At 54.4% G+C, this 19,700-nt stretch overlaps 2 protein-coding genes and 1 long non-coding RNA gene across 3 annotated transcripts; 2 read left to right on the forward strand and 1 right to left on the reverse strand.

Moving 5' to 3' along the window:
• Nucleotides 1-586: 586 nt before the first annotated feature.
• Nucleotides 587-3,621, reverse strand: LOC130852703 (uncharacterized). Its single transcript, XR_009053434.1, has 3 exons — nucleotides 3,565-3,621; nucleotides 2,987-3,178; nucleotides 587-1,301 (listed from the first exon to the last, which is right to left on the reverse strand). It is a non-coding gene; the product is annotated as an uncharacterized LOC130852703 (long non-coding RNA).
• A 990-nt stretch (nucleotides 3,622-4,611) lies between these two features.
• Nucleotides 4,612-7,044, forward strand: HOXA11 (homeobox A11). The gene is made up of 2 exons (XM_057732967.1): nucleotides 4,612-5,397; nucleotides 6,812-7,044. Exons 1-2 carry the CDS (start codon nucleotides 4,674-4,676, stop codon nucleotides 7,042-7,044), a joined length of 957 nt encoding a protein of 318 aa, XP_057588950.1. The 5' UTR covers nucleotides 4,612-4,673.
• Nucleotides 7,045-15,594: 8,550 nt separating this feature from the next.
• On the forward strand, nucleotides 15,595-19,281 carry HOXA10 (homeobox A10). Its single transcript, XM_057731435.1, has 2 exons — nucleotides 15,595-16,552; nucleotides 17,738-19,281. The coding sequence occupies exons 1-2, from the start codon at nucleotides 15,595-15,597 to the stop codon at nucleotides 18,010-18,012; spliced, it is 1,233 nt and encodes a 410-aa protein (XP_057587418.1). The 3' UTR covers nucleotides 18,013-19,281.
• The last annotated feature ends 419 nt before the right edge of the window (nucleotides 19,282-19,700 follow it).

Here is a 19,700-nt window from a genome sequence, read left to right on the forward strand (position 1 = left end):
TATCAGAAGAGGCAGGAGGCCCCAGAAGGGGAGACTTGGCTGGAAAGAGACAGGAGACTGGTAAGCAGGAGTCACAGGGAGATGGAGACTGACGGCCAGGGAGGAAACAGTGAGTGGGCAGCCAGATGTTGGCATTTACATGAAGGGTTGTGCACTGAGCAGTCAAAGGGCTGCAAGTGCAGGCACTGGGGACTTCAGATTTTCAAATTCTGGGACAATGAGCCGCTGGCAGAGTCCAAGCCAGCCCCAAAGAGAGAAGAGGGCAGCCTAGCAGCAGGGCCAGTTGGGATTGGGAACCCCGAAGTCTGGAAGTGCTCCCTGTCCCCAGCTCTGTCCTCAGAGTGAGTGGGTATTAGGCTGCCTATCAAGCGACGGTCCTTTCTGTTCCTGTCCCTTGAATGACTATGCTGGAAACGCCCCCCCTCCGCCCCACCCCCCCACCCCAGCACGACAACCCCGGTGAAGAGGCTCACTTTGCCCTCGTGCGCACTGACTGTGCCAAGGCTACCCAGCCTGGGCTCTGCCAGCAGGCACCCTCCGGCTGCTGCCCATACCCCTCGGCTGCAAGAAGAAGGGGAAGCAGCAGTGCTGGGCAGAGGCACCTGGACACACTTTATTCCCATATCCCGCCTGGGAAGGTGCGTGGAGTGCAGGGCTCAGGAGTCCCCTCCAAGGAGCGCTCAGCCTGCCCACCGAGGAGGGTCCGGGAGGCATTGCAGAATCCCCCAACCCCCCACTTTTAGGGCCAAATCAAACGAAGTTTGGAAAGGATTGGTCTGCTTTGCTGAGCAAATCGCCTCGTTAGCCGTTTCCGCCTGACAAGGCTGGCTCGGGCGCCAGCCTTCTCCTCTCCGGGTGGCCATCTCCAAATGCTGCGCGGGGAGCGTCGGGCCGGCCCTGTGAGGGCTGCCTAGACCTTGAAGTTTGGAAAAACAAGAAGAGATTGAAATGGCTCCCTCCCTTCTCCTCAGACACACACGCACCGTCAAGCCGTCGCCACTTCCTGCCTTTGTTTTTCTTCCTCCAAAACATTTTTGGCCTCTTGCATTAGCTGCCGTGGGGCTCTGGGTTGATGATAAAAGGAAATACACACTGAAGACTGTTTTCTGGAGATGGCCCCGCACTGTGGAGCTCCTGAGAAAGAACAACTCATGGGAAACCAGTCTCCAGGGCCAATGTCACAGTCATGCCCACCTTGGACTCTTCAAAAAATTCAACTCGCACTTGGCCTTCCAGGGTGGCTTTAGCCTCCATCGGGTGTTCTCTTGAGCCGAGTGGGCTCATCTTGGCTGTTGGGCCTCCTGCAAAGCAGAAGAGTCAATTAGGCTCAGAGCAGAGTCAAGGACCTGGAGCTCTGCCTCCCCTGCCTCTCCAAGATTTGGTCTGATCCTCAGAGCTGCGCCCACCTCCGAATAGCCCTTCCCCAAAATATTCACACTGCCAGTATATTCCAGGCAAGAGGGGCAGAAGCAGGCAAAGCTGGGAACAGTGCACAGCACTGGGGATCTGAGCACCCGCCTCCTGTCCCTGCTGGGGAACTAAAAGCATTCGCTGCTCGCTGCTCGAGGCAGTTTTCCTTCTTCTGGCATCAGAAGCCTTTATCCTCATCCATCTTCACGGCAGCGCCCCCACTTACCCCCTTCCAGTCTGCAAGACCCTCCTGGCACCCCGCTTCAGTTCAGCCGAATTGCCCTGCCAGCCACTCCCAGAACGCCTTCCTCTGCCCCAGGCTTTCCTCAGGAATTCGCCTTTGTCTCCTGCAGACACCCATGGGATCCAGACCGACCAGCACCCTCCCGGCATGGCTCTCAAGAACATGGGAGGCACTGGTTCTGCGGAACAGCACACATCCCTATACCAACCTTTCTGCGGTGAACCCCCTTCCCTGGCATCAAAGGCAAAACCGATCTAATTGGGAAAGGGGCTGCGTGCAGCTAGGGTAGGTAGCCTGGCGTCCCCCGCTGGCGGGCCACCGCAGCCGGTCTGCTCAGGCACAAGCTGAAGTTGACTGCCAACACTGCTATAAAACCCCAGGTCTGTCTAGAATTGTTTTCAGTTCTCCTAGACGCCCCCGGGTTCAATTATAGTCTTAAAAGCCCTAATACAAGTGCAAGAATTTGTTTGCCTTCACCCAGGGGCGGGGCAAGCCCCGCAATGGTGGCGCCTTTGTTATGGCAAAGTCACTGAAACCCCTCAAGCGTTCCTTTTGTTCGAGGGTCCGGGGTGGCGGGGACTGGGTGGGCTGCTGGGAGAGAGTTTGAGAGAGACAAAATCAGCCAGGGAATGACTTAAATACTGCTGTTTGCAAACCTCTCCTTCTCCCTTTATATTCAGTCTTCAAGAAAGAGATGCTGTGGAGAAATAAATATTTTGCCTTGTTGGTCGCCGCTGGAAATAGAAGTTTTTTCGCGACAGGGTAATCCTGTAACTGTGATTCCCAGCTTTAGGAGGTCTCAGGCTACCCTTCCCAAATGACCTTCCTTCCCACCAGACCTTCCCACTGATACTGCCCTCTGCACAAGCCACAGTGGACAAATATGTCAAGCTGAAGATGCACAAATAATTTCAAGTTCAGCTCTCAGGGATTCAAGGGGCATGGAAGTTCTTGCATGGAAGTTCTTGCAGCAAATCCTGAATAAAGAGTTCATTAAGCCAATGTGTCCGAGTAGTTTGATTTGTGATATGCAGCCCTTGTAAAGGAGGGGATAGGAGCCACATAAACATAAATGCTAATAAATGAGTTTACTCCACTACAGAGTAATTACTCGATATTATTGATGTTTACAGCAGGTATTCAAATGCAGTGGTGGGCCATCATTTGGAGAATACATAATGAGAATATTTCTTTTCCAGTGCAATACATGATTAGATTTGTTATTGAGTCAGTTACAGTCAGCTCAGCAATAAATAAATAAATCGATGTTGACACTTAAATACCAAAGATCTTAGAGTTTATACTCTAAATCTCCCCGAGATATATAAATACCTTCAGCTATTTCCTGGATGGGGAAAGGGAAAAGGTTATCCTTTTTCATTTTTCAACTTTCCTTCAGCGATATCCAGTTCCCTCCAAGAAGATAGGTGTGGGGAGGCCTCAGAGCTGGGCCCCTCCCAGCTCCTTTCCCTGCCTGCCTGCTCTATGCCCTCCTCTTCTTCTCTCAAACATTGTTCATCCAGCCTTGCAGGATGGCAAGCATTTTTCACCATCTCAATTTTTTTTTCTTTCCTCTTCCCGAGAAAGCTAGACACACTAGCCGCTATGGCCTCTGTCTCTAGCTCAAACCTAGCCTTTTCAAAGCATTCTTTTCACCCAAGGTGCTGGGAGTTTCAGAAAGACATCTTTTCTTTGGCATGGTGTCCCTTCTGTGGAATGAGTAAAAGGAAAGGCTCCGAGCCTTCTGAGTTCCTGCCCTGCACATCCCTGGCTCTCAAGCTTTGCAGAGGAAAGGAGACGTGTTACCCCTTTCTCAGCCGCGGCTCCCTGGCCCTCGCCCCCTGCTCACTGCCCCCACTCTCCCTACAGCTCTGGAGCTCAGCTGTGGGCTCCCGGAAGGTGCAGCATACCCAGGAGAAGTCTCCTCGGATGTCAGCGCCTCTAAAACAGCCCAAGGCTCGCCTCAACTGCATGGTTTCCAGAGTCCTCAGCTCCAGAAGACCCGGCGGGCGGGCAGGCGGAGCAGTGCGCAGCGGCGCAGCCCCCCGCTCCTCTGGCTCTGCGGTGTCACTCCGAACCCCAGCAGACAGCGAGGAGAAGTGGATTTCTCCAAGGACGGCGTGGGGTGAGGAGGCCGGCAGGGAGAATGAAAGGGAGGTGGATCCCGGGTGAGACGAAGGCCCTTCCGGGACCTGCGGATCCCTGACAAACCGCGGGGGAAGCCGCCCTGGTTGTTGGCGGTTTAGGGACGGAAGGCACTAAAGCGCTTCGGAAGTGACCATGAATGCGAGCGTGTAATCAAGTCACCGTGCAAATCGGGCAAGCCAAGAGGCAGGCACATCCACGGCTGCGAAATCTGGCCCCGAAAGGGGTCCGGTCAGGGTTGGAGGCAGAGGTAGTTCCCAGAGCAAGCCTGTGGGAAGGGGACAGCGAAGAAGGAGGTGCGAACGCGAGCCTCCAGGCGAATAGATTCCAAGACCACGCACGGGCCACGCAGCGACGAGTTCCCACCCGGCCACCCCCAGCCTGTGGCATCCCTCACCCGGGGAGTGGTGGGTGGCAGGAGTTGAGCTCTCTCACCGCCCTCGGCGCACTCGAGGGCCAGGACCGTGCAGCTGAGCACAAGCAGTTGGCACTGGGTAGCACCCAGCCTCGCCGCGCGCCGGGAGGCCCCCCAGCCAACATGAGTTACACCGGCGATTACGTGCTTTCGGTGAGAACACCGAGTGACGATCTGTTGCTTCCCCTGAGGTGGCTACAAAGAAAGGAAGCCGGGGAGGGAGGGGGATAAAAAAAAAAAAAAAAAAGGAAAGGGGGAAAAAAAAAGGCCCGGACTAGCTCGCAGCTTGTCAATTTCAACATCGGGTCACATGACCAGCACCTCCCTGCTAAGGATGGGGATAGATTTCCACGTCAGCTTACGTCTCCAAATTTCTACTTCACGGATCCGCTTCAAAGAGGCAGCTGCAGTGGAGAATCATGTTAAGCTCGGCTACTGCGGAGAGCCCAAGGTAGCCCAATGATGGATTTTGATGAGCGTGGTCCCTGCTCCTCTAACATGTATTTGCCAAGTTGTACTTACTACGTCTCGGGTCCAGATTTCTCCAGCCTCCCTTCTTTTCTGCCCCAGACCCCGTCTTCGCGCCCAGTGACATACTCCTACTCTTCCAACCTGCCCCAGGTCCAACCCGTGCGCGAAGTGACCTTCAGAGAATACGCCATTGAGCCCGCCACTAAATGGCACCCCCGCGGCAATCTGGCCCACTGCTACTCCGCGGAGGAGCTCGTGCACAGAGACTGCCTGCAGGCGCCCAGCGCGGCCGGCGTGCCTGGCGACGTGCTGGCCAAGAGCTCGGCCAACGTCTACCACCACCCCACCCCCGCCGTCTCGTCCAATTTCTATAGCACCGTGGGCAGAAACGGCGTCCTGCCACAGGCTTTCGACCAGTTTTTCGAGACGGCCTACGGCACCCCGGAAAACCTCGCCTCCTCCGACTACCCCGGGGACAAGAGCGCCGAGAAGGGGCCCCCGGCGGCCGCGGCGACCTCCGCGGCGGCGGCGGCGGCGGCAGCGGCAGCGGCCACGGGCACGCCGGCAACTTCAAGTTCGGACAGCGGCGCCGGCGGCTGCCGGGAGGCGGCGGCGGCGGCTGCGGAGGAAAAGGAGCGGCGGCGGCGCCCCGAGAGCAGCAGCAGCCCCGAGTCGTCTTCCGGCCACACTGAGGACAAGGCCGGCGGCTCCAGTACGTATAAAGGCAGCGCCCTTCGCTTTATGAAAGGGGAGTTGGAAATCTAGCGCAGCACCGCTGTTAAATTTTTATATGCTGTTTTATAAGCATATAAGGTTTATGAAGGGCCTTTAGGTTTCCCCCAACAAAACTTTGTTATAAAAGGCGGGATCACGTGGCGAGTGCTGAAATTGGCCGTGAAATACCCACCGGCCAAGGCATGCCTGCAAAAAAAAAACAAAAACAAAAAAAAAAAAACAACCAACCAAAAAAACCCCCAACTCCCTTTTCCCCTTTTTTCCCTTCTCAGCTCCCAAGCCCAGCAGCTCGACCCCGCTTGGGGCCAGCTCAGGGCTGGGGAGCCGGAGGTGGGCGCCTGTAAATTCCCCCTGCAAGGGCTCGAAAGCCTTTGATAGCGAGGTAATCCGGAGATTTTTATAAAAGCCATGTGTTGCGCCGGGACTCCAGTCCGGTCGGGATTCAAAGGCATCGCTGTTTAACGATGGCGCTAGGAGCGTGTTTAACAGATAAAATAGCCCGCTTCGCTCGAGCAATATATTAAAAGAAACAAATTAACCCAAAGTTGGCCTTTTTGTCCAAAGGAAGCCATTTTCCTCTGGTGCGTTGGCAATTACGTGCTGCCTTCTGTCCGACTGCATGTTACCATTGTTATTCAATCTGTCAAAAGCGGGTTTTCTCTTTACTTCTGATGGAGTTTTATTGAAAGGGGAGCAAGTCAAGCCTTCCCCGCAGCTCTGGGAAGCTCCTCTCTCCTCCACCCTATCTGGAACAGCACCCCTGCCCCGCCGGGGGACAAGGATGGTTCTGTGGCCTTGGTCCTCAGGGAAGGCCCAGGATAGGGGGCTTCCGCAGCCACCTCCCCACCTCTCGTAAGCTAGGAGGCTAGCCGGGGCGGCAGGAGCTGGTGGCCAGGACTCAGGCTGACAAAATCCCGGCAGCTGCCCCAGATGTTAGCGAGGGCCGAGTCCCGCCACAGCCAGGAAAGACTGGGGTTGGGGCGACCTTTACTGCCTCGGGAACCGGCCGCCCAGGTGCTGGAAGGTGAAATGTCCGCGAGCGGCTGTTTGTTTAGTCTGGCCGGGCTCGAGGCGGCCGGCAACCCCCACTCCCTGCTTTGAAAGCGGTTTCCGCGCACAAACTCTCCTGTTGCAGTGAGGAGCCCTCCTTTCTGCTCTGGGGCAGAGTAAGCAGCTTCCCTGGGGGCCTATCTACGGAGCCGGCTTTTATCTGAAGCTGAGCCTCCGCCCGCAGCCTCTCCCCAGCCGGCAGTAGGAGCCTGAAGGCAGGGACTTGGGGTCGGGGGGGACCGTGATGGGGCTTGGGCCAGCCCTTTTCCTCCACTTGGGGCTCTGCGATGGATCGCAGCCCTCACACCTGGCTCACTCCCTACCTCTTTCTCCCTTCACAGGTGGCCAAAGAACCCGAAAAAAGCGCTGCCCCTACACCAAATACCAGATCCGGGAGCTGGAGCGGGAGTTCTTCTTCAGTGTGTATATCAACAAAGAGAAGCGCCTGCAGCTGTCTCGCATGCTCAACCTCACCGACCGTCAAGTCAAAATCTGGTTTCAGAACAGGAGAATGAAGGAAAAAAAAATTAACAGAGACCGTTTACAGTACTACTCGGCCAACCCACTCCTCTAAGGCTCCAGCCAGCTGGAACTGGGTGGGGGGCTTCATACACATGAGATTATATGCAGATTTTGCCCTTGACAAGGTCAAGGCACACGGTGACTTTTCAAGAAAGGAGATGTGCAAGAGAGAGGAGGCTACACTGAGGTAGCCCGGAAGGAGGCCGCCCGGGACTCTCCTGGGCATCGGTGGCTAAGATTTCTAACAATAATTGGATTCGGAGAGTTGTGCATCAATGGGAATGAAGGGTTTGGGGCCCCTGGTGGTTCATGCTTGAGGACTGCAGAGCTTCAGGCTGGGTGTGGTCTCCATCAGGGACTGGGCTCCCTGCCAGGCCCCCTGGAGAACAACCCCTACCCAGGACCCTCCACATGGAGCCTACCCACCTCCAGAACCCCTGCATCAAGCTCTCCAAACCCAATTCAGTTTGGGAACAGGAGCAGAAGGAAGTGGGAGGATTCCTAGATGTTCAGATTGGGGCACCTTTCCAAAGCCAATGTGAAAGATGACTGGACTACAAGGTGAATGTGAAGTGGGAGAGGGCTGCTGATCCTTGAGGGAAAAATAATCTACTATTCCAGGTGGCATCAGTGGCTCTCCACCCCTCCTAGCCACTCACCGCACTGTCCTAGGCCTGAGCTTCTAGCAGTCGCCTTCTGCAGCCCACCTGGTTTTTCCTGCTGATGACGGTCTTCATCCTGGCCTGCCACTTGGGCCTAAAGCCTGGTGGCAGAGCAGACCATTCCCTGAGGTGGAAAACATCAAAAAGCCGACAGGCTGCACCCAGGCCGCTGGCCCCAAGATCCCTGCAGGAAATGCCTGTGGAGTGCAGCAGCTTGGCAAAGCCTACCCCACACTTAATTCAAGCTTGGATTTGCTCAGCGGAGCAGCAGGCCTGGCCATCGGTCCCCAGCTAAGAGGGGCTTGAGTTCCCCCAAGCACCCAGTTCCCACGCCGCACTCTGCCCTTCACCACCCCAGAACTGAGCTTGGAAGCTTCCGGCGACCTTCCAAGAGCTCGAGAGTGATTTGGAAATATTTTAAAAGATAAATATTATATTATATATATATATATTTCCCTGCAAGAACCAAAGCAAATGTTAAAAGACGCCGCAATGTAGAGGGGGAAGAAGCTGATGAAGAAGATATTTAAAGGCTCTATCTGTTTACAGTGTTCCATGGTTAAACTCACTCACTGCTAAGAATATTTGAATGTACGCTTCATACAGGGATGGTGTTCAAAAGACTTGTAAATAAAGGAACTATAACCTATTTTGTTTGGATACTTTTTTTTTTTTTTTTGCCATTAGTTGATTGCCTTTGGGGTATTGGAGGGGATGGGAAGGGTGTCTGGAATGGTCTTTTTAATTTCTGCAATATTTGAAAAGTATTAGGGAGATGCCCTGAGGTGGTTCTGCCCGCCAGGGTCTGAGGACCTCAGCTGAGAAAGGGAGGCACCCTCCCATTAAATCTCCTCCACTTCCCTGTATTAAGAAGTGTCTGGTGGCTCTGTTTGTAATGGGACTATTGGCCTGTCCTCTGTTCTCAACCACCGCGTATGTCGCAGCATGTATACAGGCGACAGGGCACAAGGAAAATAAAGACTGTGGAAACTTGAGTACTGGGTCCTGGTGTGACATTCCTCTCCCTGCTCGCCTTTTACTGCCAAATGTCTGTGTCCCCACCCCCCCACCCCCTTAGGAAAGGGGCAAGTTACTAGGCCCCTGAGGGTGTGGGACGGTGACAGGATTTAACTCCATTAGAAGCCAGGTTTAAGAAGCCAAGGTGAATGGCCAGGTCCTTTGGGGAAGTGGGGTCCCAGGAATGGAGTATCTCAGGGCCTGGAATATGGGGCTTCATCCTCTCAAACTGACCCCAGCCCTGGAAGAAAGCTCTGGGACTTGAGGTGGCCAATGGGTCTGATCCCAGGCTGGGCTCACTCACCTCAAGACTAGGAGGCCTGAAGTGGAAGCACTCTAGGGTGCCCTGGGGAGCCCTTCAGCAAGAGGGAGACTGGTCTGGGTACAAAGAGCAGACTCTCAGGAGCCTCTAAGGGCACTTTCTCCCCACCTCCCAGCTGAGGCTGCCTTTTCCCTTTGGGGAAAGAAAGATGATGGTTTCCTCTTTGTTTCCTGCCTTTGAACTTCTGCCTTAAATTTGGACATCACCCATAACCTTGAGGGGCAGGGCGAAAGGCCAGAGCCTTTTGTTGCCCACCCCACCCCCACCCCATCCCACCCCCACCCCATCCCATCCCATCCCACTCTCTCCCTAGCCACCCAGGCAGGACCAGAGCAGCAAAGAGGATGGAATTTGGAGAGAGGCTCCAGATCCAGATCCCCGCTTTGTTTATTTGTTTGTGTGTTTGTCTAACAGGCCCGGCTGGGGAAATCAAGCTCAGAGGGGAATGGGACAAACCCCGAGATGAATGTCTAGGTTGATAGACACACAGAGGTGAACAAGGACTCTCCTGGGGGGGCAGGGAGGGAGTGGGCAGGGAAGTCCAGGATTTAAGGAAAGATTTCCTTTGGGACGGTTAAAGATTAACCAAAGTCTCACAAGTTGCTAGAGAGAGTCTAGCCAGGAGGGCTGTTCGAGGGCGGGCGGCGAGCGGGCAAGGGTTTGATTTCTGAGCCCTATAAAAGCCCATCCTCCGATGGCTGTGACAATGTGGTCGTAAACCCGTCCGGGGCCGGCCAATTTGCATATTTGGAATGCGCCGCTATAAACCCGGCTGGGATTTTGCAGCAATTTCTTAGATGTAAAAATGAGATCTCTTTAGCAGCGGGCTGGGCACATTCTCTCCCTCTTGTCTGCCTTGAGCCTACTCTCCTCTCCCGGCTCCGGGCTGGAGTTCGGGCCCAGCCTAGGCGCTCAGCCGCCACGAGATGGCGCACGTTCGATCAATGTCAAAGCCGCCGGGGAGCCGGGAACCCCAGCGCGATTCTTGGCCTTTGTTCGCTTCTGATACTAAGAGCAGCACGTTACATTATTTCACTTGTCCCTCTCTCCTTCGTATCAAAAAAAGGGGGGCTCACCTTCAAGAAGTGGTTGGTGTTGTAATTTAAAGCAACGCGACTTCTCTAGGCCTCGCAGGCGTCGCGGCGCGGAGAAGCCAGCTTTCCCTTGGCAGTGATTTCGGAAATGTGTCAAGGTAAGAGGCCACAAGTTTAAGCAATTGCAATCTGGCTGGGGCGGGAGTGGGGCCGGTGTCTGAGCAGGGCTGGGGAAAGTGGCTGGGCTTGTGAGCTCGGGGGTGACGCTATAGGAGCTCAGCCCACCCCACCCCCCTTCTCCCATTGCTCCCTAAGGTTGGAAAGCAGGGGGCGGCCTCAGTGGAAAAGTTGACGATTTTAACTCTAGGTGCCAGCATTTCACCTAAGGCGATCTTTAGATCGTAGAAATATTCAGAGTGGGATGAACCAGGGATGGGGATCATCCAAGCAAAAGGATCCCGGCTGTGCTGGGATACAGGATTGTGGTGGTAAAAAAAAAAAAAGGGGGTGGGGGGAGGGAAGGAAATGGCGGGATTGGGGAGAACTGAGTTTCTACTCGAAACAATGAGGTGGTCAGCGACCGTGGCTGCTGTGGCGCTTCTGTTCCCTGGGGCAGAAGTCAGGGAGGTAGATGGTTTCCTACTAGGTGCAGATCTCTAGGTTTGCCCAACAGATTGGGGGTAACCTTTGTTCCGAAAAAGGTCAATTTGGAAAAGTCGCATTATATTTTTGAGGCTGCCAGAAAGTCTATGTTGCTTATTTGGAATGTACTGCTCTAAACCTGGCTGGAGTTTTGCAGCAATTTCTTAGATGTAAAAATGAGATCTTTTGTACATTTTGCAAACGTGCAAAAATTGTATTGGTAAATACCTATACATTTTCCAAGGCTGTCCCTGAGGATAAACTCTGATCAGTTTCTCCATCAGAGTTGTCATAAAACAAGTTTAAAATAATCATATCACTTACATCTTGCAGGCCAGATTCAAATTCCCTTTTTCACTAGTTTTAAATTTTTTATTCCAGTATGTTTTCATTAGTTTCTTGAAATTGTTATTTTTCTTTTCACAAATATACTGTGCATGGGTGAGTGCGGGGCGGGGGGGATCTCAGAGAAAGTAGATGCTGCCTGTGTGTGCGGGGATAATTTTGCAGATCACAGTCACTAGTCTTTGTTGAGTACGATCTCCTAAACTCTGCCAGAATAAAGCAAGGAGTGGGTGCCCACATGGTGATCTCTGCAGCCTGAGCCTTCCCTAAAATCCCAAAGCTGCCCCTAGTTTCAAGGCCAGAGGCAGTTTATGATGGACAAAACTAAGGATATTGCAATTGAGGGGTGTATGTGAGGGGTGTAGGAAAAGGCCCCAACACTCCCCCTATCAGGAGAGACGGTCCAGATCAGTGGTTGGATTTAGAAAAAAAAATTGAAGCAGGTTGTTTAGGGATACATTGCACCTGATCGATTCTAAGCAGACACATCAAATATTGTATCCCTGAAAATGTTGACACTCCTAGAGATGAACAGGAGAAGAAGGTCATTTCTCACCCCCCAAAATTTTAACTATGCAATAAATGCATGAATCGAAAAAGCCAGAATTTTTGTTAAAGCTGGATATGTGGAAACAGCATTTATTTTTCTTCTCTGGGGCTGCATCTCAACTCCACAGCCGATTAGATAATTCTGAGCCCAGAAAGCAGTGAGAGCGACCTACAGGTACAAATTGTTTACTGGCTATCTCAATCTCAGTACCCGGTATTTTTAATAAGAATTTTTTGGGTAATAACAGTTTATTATTTCTCATGGTTTGCAAGGGCCCACTCAGGAGAAGGAGTCCTCTGTCTGGTGAACTGCATGGTAATCCTCGCCAAAGGGCTTATTTCACCAGCCTGGCATTTACTTCGGCTCCAAAGTCAAAGGGAGTGTAACTAATCAGGTAGAAATGAGCAATATTTACTCCTAAATAAAATGTGGGCCCTGGTAGCTGCATAGGCCTGGTGGAAGTGAGCAGATACCAGAGAGTTTTAGGTCAAAGGCATTCTGACCGCCAAGAGAGAAACTCGGCAGCTGGGAAAGAGGGTGAAAGAGAGAAAAAGAAGGCAAATGGGCGAGAGGGAGAGAGAGTGTCCAGAAGCCAACCCATGCTGCAATTGAATTGCTTTTCTTAATCTCTTGGGGGTGGGGAACCCCAGGAAAGCTGAGATGATCGATAAATGGAATATTTTATTGAGGAAGCTAACACGTCGGTGTTAGTCTGGGGAGTGTGGAGCCTTGGGGGCGGTCGGGGATGCTGGGAGCTCCGACTGAGAAGGCAGTAGGCATTTTACTTGAGTTCTTTCTGTGTGAATATTTTCTTGTCCGAACCAGCGGGACAGGCCAGTCTGCGTCCCAGGCACATCCACAGGCTCTCCACCCGCTATCGGCTCAGCAATGGAGCTCCGTTGCAGTCTTGGGCCAGAGAGGGGATCCCACACAGGCTTACATATTCTTTTTTCTTTTCTTTTTCAAAGCAAGAAACAGCACAAACTCAACATCTCGTTTGGTTTATTAGAAGGGGGAGAAAAGACACTGGAGAGAAATATCCCACTCTTCCCAAAGGTCTGTGAAGACCCAAGTGCCAATGCCATGGTCTGTGAACCCACAGCGGGCCTTCCACCTCCTCTACTCCGCAGCTGGGGTGGCCTTCTCATAGCAGATGTGGTACCAAACTGATATTTGTAACCTTGGTTGGAGTGTGCATGCTCTTGGATCCCATTCAGCCTAGAAGCCCATTTGGCCATCCCACAGAGCTCTAACTAGATGGGGCCTGAGCTGCCTACAGCAGGGTACCTGGCTTGTCTTACCAGTCAAACTGGCAGGGCTGCTGAATTCCCGGAGAGTCCTGGAACATTCTGGAGAGTCCAAGGAAAAGGCTTTAAGGGGTCTATGAACTCCCTGAAAATAATGGGTCAAATTGTGGGAATGTACAGATGTGCATCTTTCGCAGAATAAGAATCAGAACGCGGCCTTAGATTTACCAAGGGGGGGCCTTAACTTCCAAAAAGGTTAAGAAAGACGGGTTTGGCTCATTTAGATCATTGTCTTTCACTTTATTTTTTTAGCCTTTTAAAAAACCATCTCAAGCATTCTCTCCTGTGGCCACTGGCCCTTCCCAGCCTGTGGCCTCGGAAGCTGGTTTCTGCATTCTGTCTGAAAAGGCACCAAGTCCTGGCCCACTGGCCTGCTGGGGCTGATTCTCCTCAAGGGACGCTCTCCTGTACTGGGAACCTACTTCCCACTGGGCACAGATTTCCTGAGAGGCATGGACAGTGCTGAGGGGCAAAGCCCCCTTAGCACTGCTGAGTACAACAGTCCCAGTCAGTTTCACTCCCTGACAGGCTGGGTAAGGACCAAGTCCATTGGGGAAGGGTCCTAGGTTGCGTGCTCTGAAGTTTTTGGTACTCAAGTTCGTTGACCTCGTGGGCCTAGGTCGATTAAAATTTGCCTTGGCCTTGTGCGTTTGAGCGAAATGGAGAGTGAAGGACAGTTTCTGATCTCTCCACATAGACCCCTCACTTGATTCGGCTGCGCCGCTACTGCAGCCTCAAGACCCTGTCGGATTGGAGAGAGCTGGCTCTCTCATGATCTCTCTCCCCGTTTTTACCTCTCGCTTTTCTCTCCCTCTTCTTTCTTTCCTCCTGTACTCTCTTTCTCTCTCTATCCCTCTCTGCTCCACCCCAGAGGCCCAGTCCGCAGAGCCAGTCACCGCGGGGCGCAGAGGTAGAAGTGGCTGGAGCGCAGCGCAAGCGGTGGCGCAGTCCTCCGGGTGCTGCGCGCCGAGCAGCGGCTGCCGGCAGAGACCGCAACTGCTTGCTTGCATTTCAGAAGCCTGCGCCAGGGCTCTGCCGCCAGCTCTTCCATACGCTCTGTCTGGGTCCTCTCAGGCTAGGCTTCCTCCTCCGACTGGGTTCATATTGGGAGGAACAAGGCCAAGTGTCTGGCAAATCACCCGGGATGCAAGGGTCTTTCCCCGCCGGCGCCCGCAGAGGCCTGAGCGGTCTGCTTCCTGGGATCCCGGCGTTCAGCAGCTCCACTCAAGCCCTCTGCAGGGGCCAGAGCCGGCGGAGCGGGCAGGCCTGGGGCATCCTGGAGACCTCTAGCCTCTAGGCCGGGGGCAAGGCAGCGACCTCCTGGGCTCCCTGGATCCGGCCGGAAAAGGTCGCATTTCCTGAGACATGTATGAGGCCCACACTTGGGGGCTAGCGCCCTGGGCCTGCCGTTTCCAGTTGACTAAGAGCGCGGTCCCTATGGCCAGGCAAGGAGGCCCCGGTGTCTGTTGAGCAAAGGGCCTGGCCTCCGAAGGCGCCTTTAACTGGGCCACGAGCCCAGCCAGGCCTCACAGGGAACGGATTTCCTCACCGCGGGCCTCGTTAAAATGCGCACACCGCGGGAGTGAGGGCTGCCCCAGCCGTGGGTTTGGAGGGGAGGGGGGAAGAGGGGAGGGGACGGAGAGGCAGGAGTGTGGTGACACTGGTTCTTGTCGTAGCAGCGTGCGAATGCCAAGGCTAAAGGGAGAGTTAAAGAATTGTGTGGCAGAGGTGTTCGTTGGCTGCCCCCCCCCCCCCATTCAAGTTTCCCCCTCCAGGTCTTCGCCTCCGGGTAAACCAAAGACCTGAAGATGAATGTTTCTTTCACTTCCCCCAAAGGTGTATGAGCCTGGACGCTGCCAGGGTGATGTGGCTTGTGGGGTGCTTGGACCTGGCGTTGGAGTAAGGGTGGGGGAGTCTTTCAGCCAAAGGTGTCAGTCGCCTCGACCCGTCACTCGTGCCAGCCCACCAAGATTCACCGACAGGAGCTGCAGAAAAGGCAAGCCAGGTGAGCATACCATATGCAAAGATCCTAACTGGATCAACCCACTGGCGAAGGAGCAGAGGAGCCGGACAGATTGAGAGGCCGGGGCATGGCATTTGGGGGAAAGTTCTGTGAGGGATGCAAGAAAGAAGTGGCAATTGCCAGCTTCCAGTCTGCTCTGGATTTCGGATACTCTGAGGATCCTGGTGACCTTAGGACCAAGCCCACCACCTTGGGGAGACAGCTCCAGGTCCAGGGCTGAATGGAAAGAGCTTGAGGCCCCAACAGGCCCCCTTAGTGTTTAGAGTGCACCGAGGTCTGGTGCCTGATTCCAAAATTAAAATGGGGAGCACCCAAGTCAGGCCGGGGTGCGCACCATAAACACCCCACTTGTTAACTGCGCGAAGCCCTGGGGCCCTTCGAACGCACCGCAAAGGAGGGCGCACGTCCGGGCGTGGGCGGGGCGAGCCTAGGGGCCAGGCCCCCCACCAGCCGCGTTGGGGCAGCCCCCGCAGCTCCTGGCCTTTGGGCTGAGGTATCGGGTGTGCGTCTCGCGGCCCATCAATACAGATTACATATTTATATCAATCGCGGGCTCGGAGGGCGCCCTCGGAGAGCGGCCCCGCGCCTACGAAACCAAACTGGGAGTGGTCGCCGGGAAACTCTGGCTCAGGATTGGCTGCGGGCGCCCGCCGCGGTGCGGGGGGATTGCTAATCGTATTCAGCATGTTTTGCACAAGAAATGTCAGCCAGAAAGGGCTATCTGCTCCCTTCGCCAAATTATCCCACAACAATGTCATGCTCCGAGAGCCCCGCCGCGAACTCCTTTTTGGTCGACTCGCTCATCAGCTCCGGCAGAGGCGAGGCTGGCGGCGGTGGCAGCGGCGCGGGGGGCGGCAGCGGCGGCTACTACGCCCACGGCGGGGTCTACCTGCCGTCGGCCGCCGACCTGCCCTACGGGCTGCAGAGCTGCGGGCTCTTCCCGGCTCTGGGAGGCAAGCGTCATGAGGCGGCGTCGCCGGGCGGCGGCGGTGGCAGCGGGGGCCTGGGTCCCGGGGCGCACGGCTACGCGCCCGCGCCTATAGACCTGTGGCTGGAAGCGCCCCGGTCGTGCCGGATGGAGCCGCCCGAAGGGCCGCCGCCGCCACAGCCCCAGCAGCAGCCGCCGCCCCCGCCGCAACCACCCCAGCCCCCGCCGCAGGCCACCTCGTGCTCTTTCGCGCAGAACATCAAAGAGGAGAGCTCCTACTGCCTCTACGACTCGGCCGACAAATGCCCCAAAGGCTCGTCCGCTGCTGCCGAGCTGGCCCCCTTCCCGCGGGGCCCGCCGCCCGACGGCTGCGCCCTGGGCACCTCCAGCGGGGTGCCAGTGCCCGGCTACTTCCGCCTCTCTCAGGCCTATGGCACCGCCAAGGGCTACGGCAGCGGCGGCGGCGCGCAGCAGCTCGGCGCCGGCCCGTTTCCCGCTCAGCCCCCGGGGCGCGGCTTCGACCCGCCACCCGCGCTTGCCTCCGGTTCGGCAGATGCAGCCCGGAAGGAGCGAGCCCTCGATTCGCCGCCACCCCCCACGCTGGCTTGCGGTGGCGGCGGCGGGGGCTCGCAGGGCGACGAGGAGGCGCACGCGTCGTCCTCGGCTGCGGAGGAGCTCTCCCCGGCCCCTTCCGAAAGCAGCAAAACCTCGCCGGAGAAAGACTCCCTGGGTAAGCAGGGCGCGCTGAAGGGCCGAAGTCAGGCGGGCAGGCAGACAGGCAGACCCAGAGAAGGGAAGAAGCAGAGAGAGCCAGGAGTCCGCACGGCAGCCGGCCGGCCTTGGCCCGAGCTACAGGCAGGCTGACCTTGTGAACTCGCTTTTTAATATTTGGGCGTGGGGACGCAGTAAAAATTCATGTCCGGCTTAGCGCCCCACACCAAGAGGTCCTGCGAGCTTCCCTCTGCTCACGCCGACTGGGGGCGAGGACACCGGCGAGCAGTTCCCCTCTTGTTCATGCCCTTCTCCGTGCCCCCAGACCACCCTAAGCCGTCGTCTGGGCCCAGCCTGCGAGGCGCGGCCCACGCGGGGGGAGGGGGAGGGAGGGAAAGTGGCTCGCCCGCAGATAGCGTGGATGTTTGTAAGGCATCCAAAATAAGCAGCCGCCAGCACCAATAAATAAGCCCATTAACCGGCGAAGTTCGAGTTTACGATCCCCCTTGCTTTTTTCAAAGTTGCTAGAGGGGCGGGAATCCTCGTTGCGGGGAGAAGAAAAGGCAAATGCAGCCCGGACGCCTGGGCCCTGAGCTGAGAATCAGAGAGGGGCCATTTCGCTTCCCCTGGAACTCAAAATCGCCCATACTGCACGTCCCTGGCTCCTGGAGAGACGTGAGGCAGGGCCCTTGACCCCTATCAGTTTTTCGTGCCTTCCCCATATCCCAGCTAAGCCCTTCTCCCTCTCATCAGGCCTTGGGCACCCAGGGGGCTGGAGTGAGACACAGCCACGTTGCCCGCCCGCCTTCCAAGTAAGCACCCCGCGCCCCCAAGCTGGGGGCTGCAGGAAATGCTTGTCTGCCTTGGGGCCAGAAGCAAAGAGAGGCGTTAAGTTCAAGATATACAGCCTGCCCTCCCAGGCCATTCCTTCTGCAAGCGCCTGGCAGCTTTGTGCTAAAACAGGTGTTTGGGGAAAAGTGGAGGAAAATATAAATTGGGGGAGTAGGTGAAGATTGGAGGCCCACTCGAGTTTGCACATGACTTTTGGAAGAACTGCTCTCCCTGGGCAAGCTAAAGTGGGGCATAACTCTCTCCTTGTGACTTAGGGCAACCCTCTGATGGTAGTGACGACCCGAATTCACCCCTGCGTGCAGCCCGCGTGGCCTCAATTTAACCTTCCCCTCTTTATTCTCTTAAATGCCAGGCAATTCCAAAGGCGAAAACGCAGCCAACTGGCTCACTGCAAAGAGCGGCCGGAAGAAGCGCTGCCCCTACACCAAGCACCAGACGCTGGAGCTGGAGAAGGAGTTTCTGTTCAACATGTACCTTACTCGAGAGCGGCGCCTAGAGATCAGCCGCAGCGTCCACCTCACGGACAGACAAGTTAAAATCTGGTTTCAGAACCGCAGGATGAAACTGAAGAAAATGAACCGAGAAAACCGGATCCGGGAGCTCACAGCCAACTTTAATTTTTCCTGATGAAGCTCCTGGCAATGCGGTTCTTTTCGCTTCCAGAGAGCCGTTCTCCTCCCTCTGTCTTCGGCTCTGCCCAGGAACTCGCACCTGTGCCGGAGCCCCATTCCTCCCTCCCACACTCGCCATCTCGCTGGCCGTTACATCTGTGCAGGGCTGGTTTGTTCTGACTTTTTGTTTCTTTGTTTGCTTGGTGCTGGTTTATTTGTTGTTTTCTGGGGGAAAAAGCCATATCGCGCTAAAATTCTATATAGAGAGATATTGTCCTAAGTGTAAAGTGGTGACTGGGATGTTTGCTGTCTCGAGGTTCCACTGCTTGAAATGGCCTCTGTCCTCCCGGTGGAGCTGGTTTCCCGCGGGGCCGGCAAACCTAGCCAAAGGCGGAGGTCCCATTGTAGGCAGCTGAGGTGTCTGGCCTGAGGTCAATGGTGCAAGGAGCCGCCGCCGAGCTTGGCTGCCTGGAGTGCTGGGCTGTGTTTAATCAGGGGATACAGGCCCCTGGGTTTCTTTTTTCTTTCTTCCTTTCTTCCTTGGCAAAGAGAAGGACTTGCAGGCATGGACACACAGGTTGGCAAAAGGGCTTGACTTTGGCTGATTGGCAAAATTGAGAAAGTCAGGAGGATTAATTTTCCCTTCATTTGTAAGATATCCCAGCTTTAAAAGAAGAAAAGAACGACCAGGAGAAGGAAACTTCTCTTCCAGTTTGTGTAAGGTCTTGCATTGTAGGACTAAATTATTTCACTTACTCTGAATTTCCATGTCCTTCTGGCTGTAGATAATCAAATGCAGTTTTGTTTATACATGCAGATTTAGTGGTCTTTTTGGTCATTAAATAATTGTTACCACTGGTAACACACAACAAGCACACCACAGTTCTTATCTTGTGGAGGTTTTTTTCCCCCCATTCCCCCCTTTTTTCTTTTCTTTCTAAAATTCATGGAAGCCAAGGAGGGCTGGGGCAAGCGGAATTGACTAGAGAAGGGAGACATTGTTGGGTTTCCTTTATACTGTGAAGTTACATGCATAAAAGGGTCAAACCTGTAGGTGCAGAAAAAGAAAAAACTATAAAATACAAATCTGTATAAATGTCTATTATTATGAAAAGTTGCCAATCTTGTTTTATGCAAATGCATTCTATTGTTATTATAAATGTTAGTTCTAGCTCTATTTACTTCTAATCTTAAATCAGAATAAATTAATATTGTAATGCTGCTGTGCGTGGAAAAAAAAGACGATGTTTATGTTCTTATAGAAGAATAAAAGCTGTGGAATGAAGCTTTTTAATTTTACCTCTTTTTTTGACTTCTTATCTTCACCTTCCACTTTATCCCGTCCACCACTTTTACAACATGAGGACCAGCCCGAGCTCCCTGCAATTACTTTAGGCATCTATTTAAATATTACCTAGACGGTCGTAATTTGTCTGGGCCCTACAGCCCTGGTGCCGTAAGGTTTGTCGGCTTTTGTTCAGTTTTATGACTTGCTAGTATATCTGGATTGTGGCTGTCTTGGACCAGTGGTTTCAGTTGAGAGGGGAGCTGCATAGACAGAGGAAGCCAAACAGGATTTCTTTCGGGAGCCCCCGGGAGATTCGCAGAGGCCGGTTATTTCGTAGGTCTCCGGGTCCTAAATGACCCCCATCCTAGGATTCCGGGGAGCAGGCTGGGCCCACAGAGCGTCGCTAGCGTCCGCAG

The sequence above is a fragment of the Hippopotamus amphibius genome, chromosome 4, assembly GCF_030028045.1.
Source record: "Hippopotamus amphibius kiboko isolate mHipAmp2 chromosome 4, mHipAmp2.hap2, whole genome shotgun sequence".
In the NCBI taxonomy this organism is placed as follows: Eukaryota; Metazoa; Chordata; class Mammalia; order Artiodactyla; family Hippopotamidae; genus Hippopotamus; species Hippopotamus amphibius.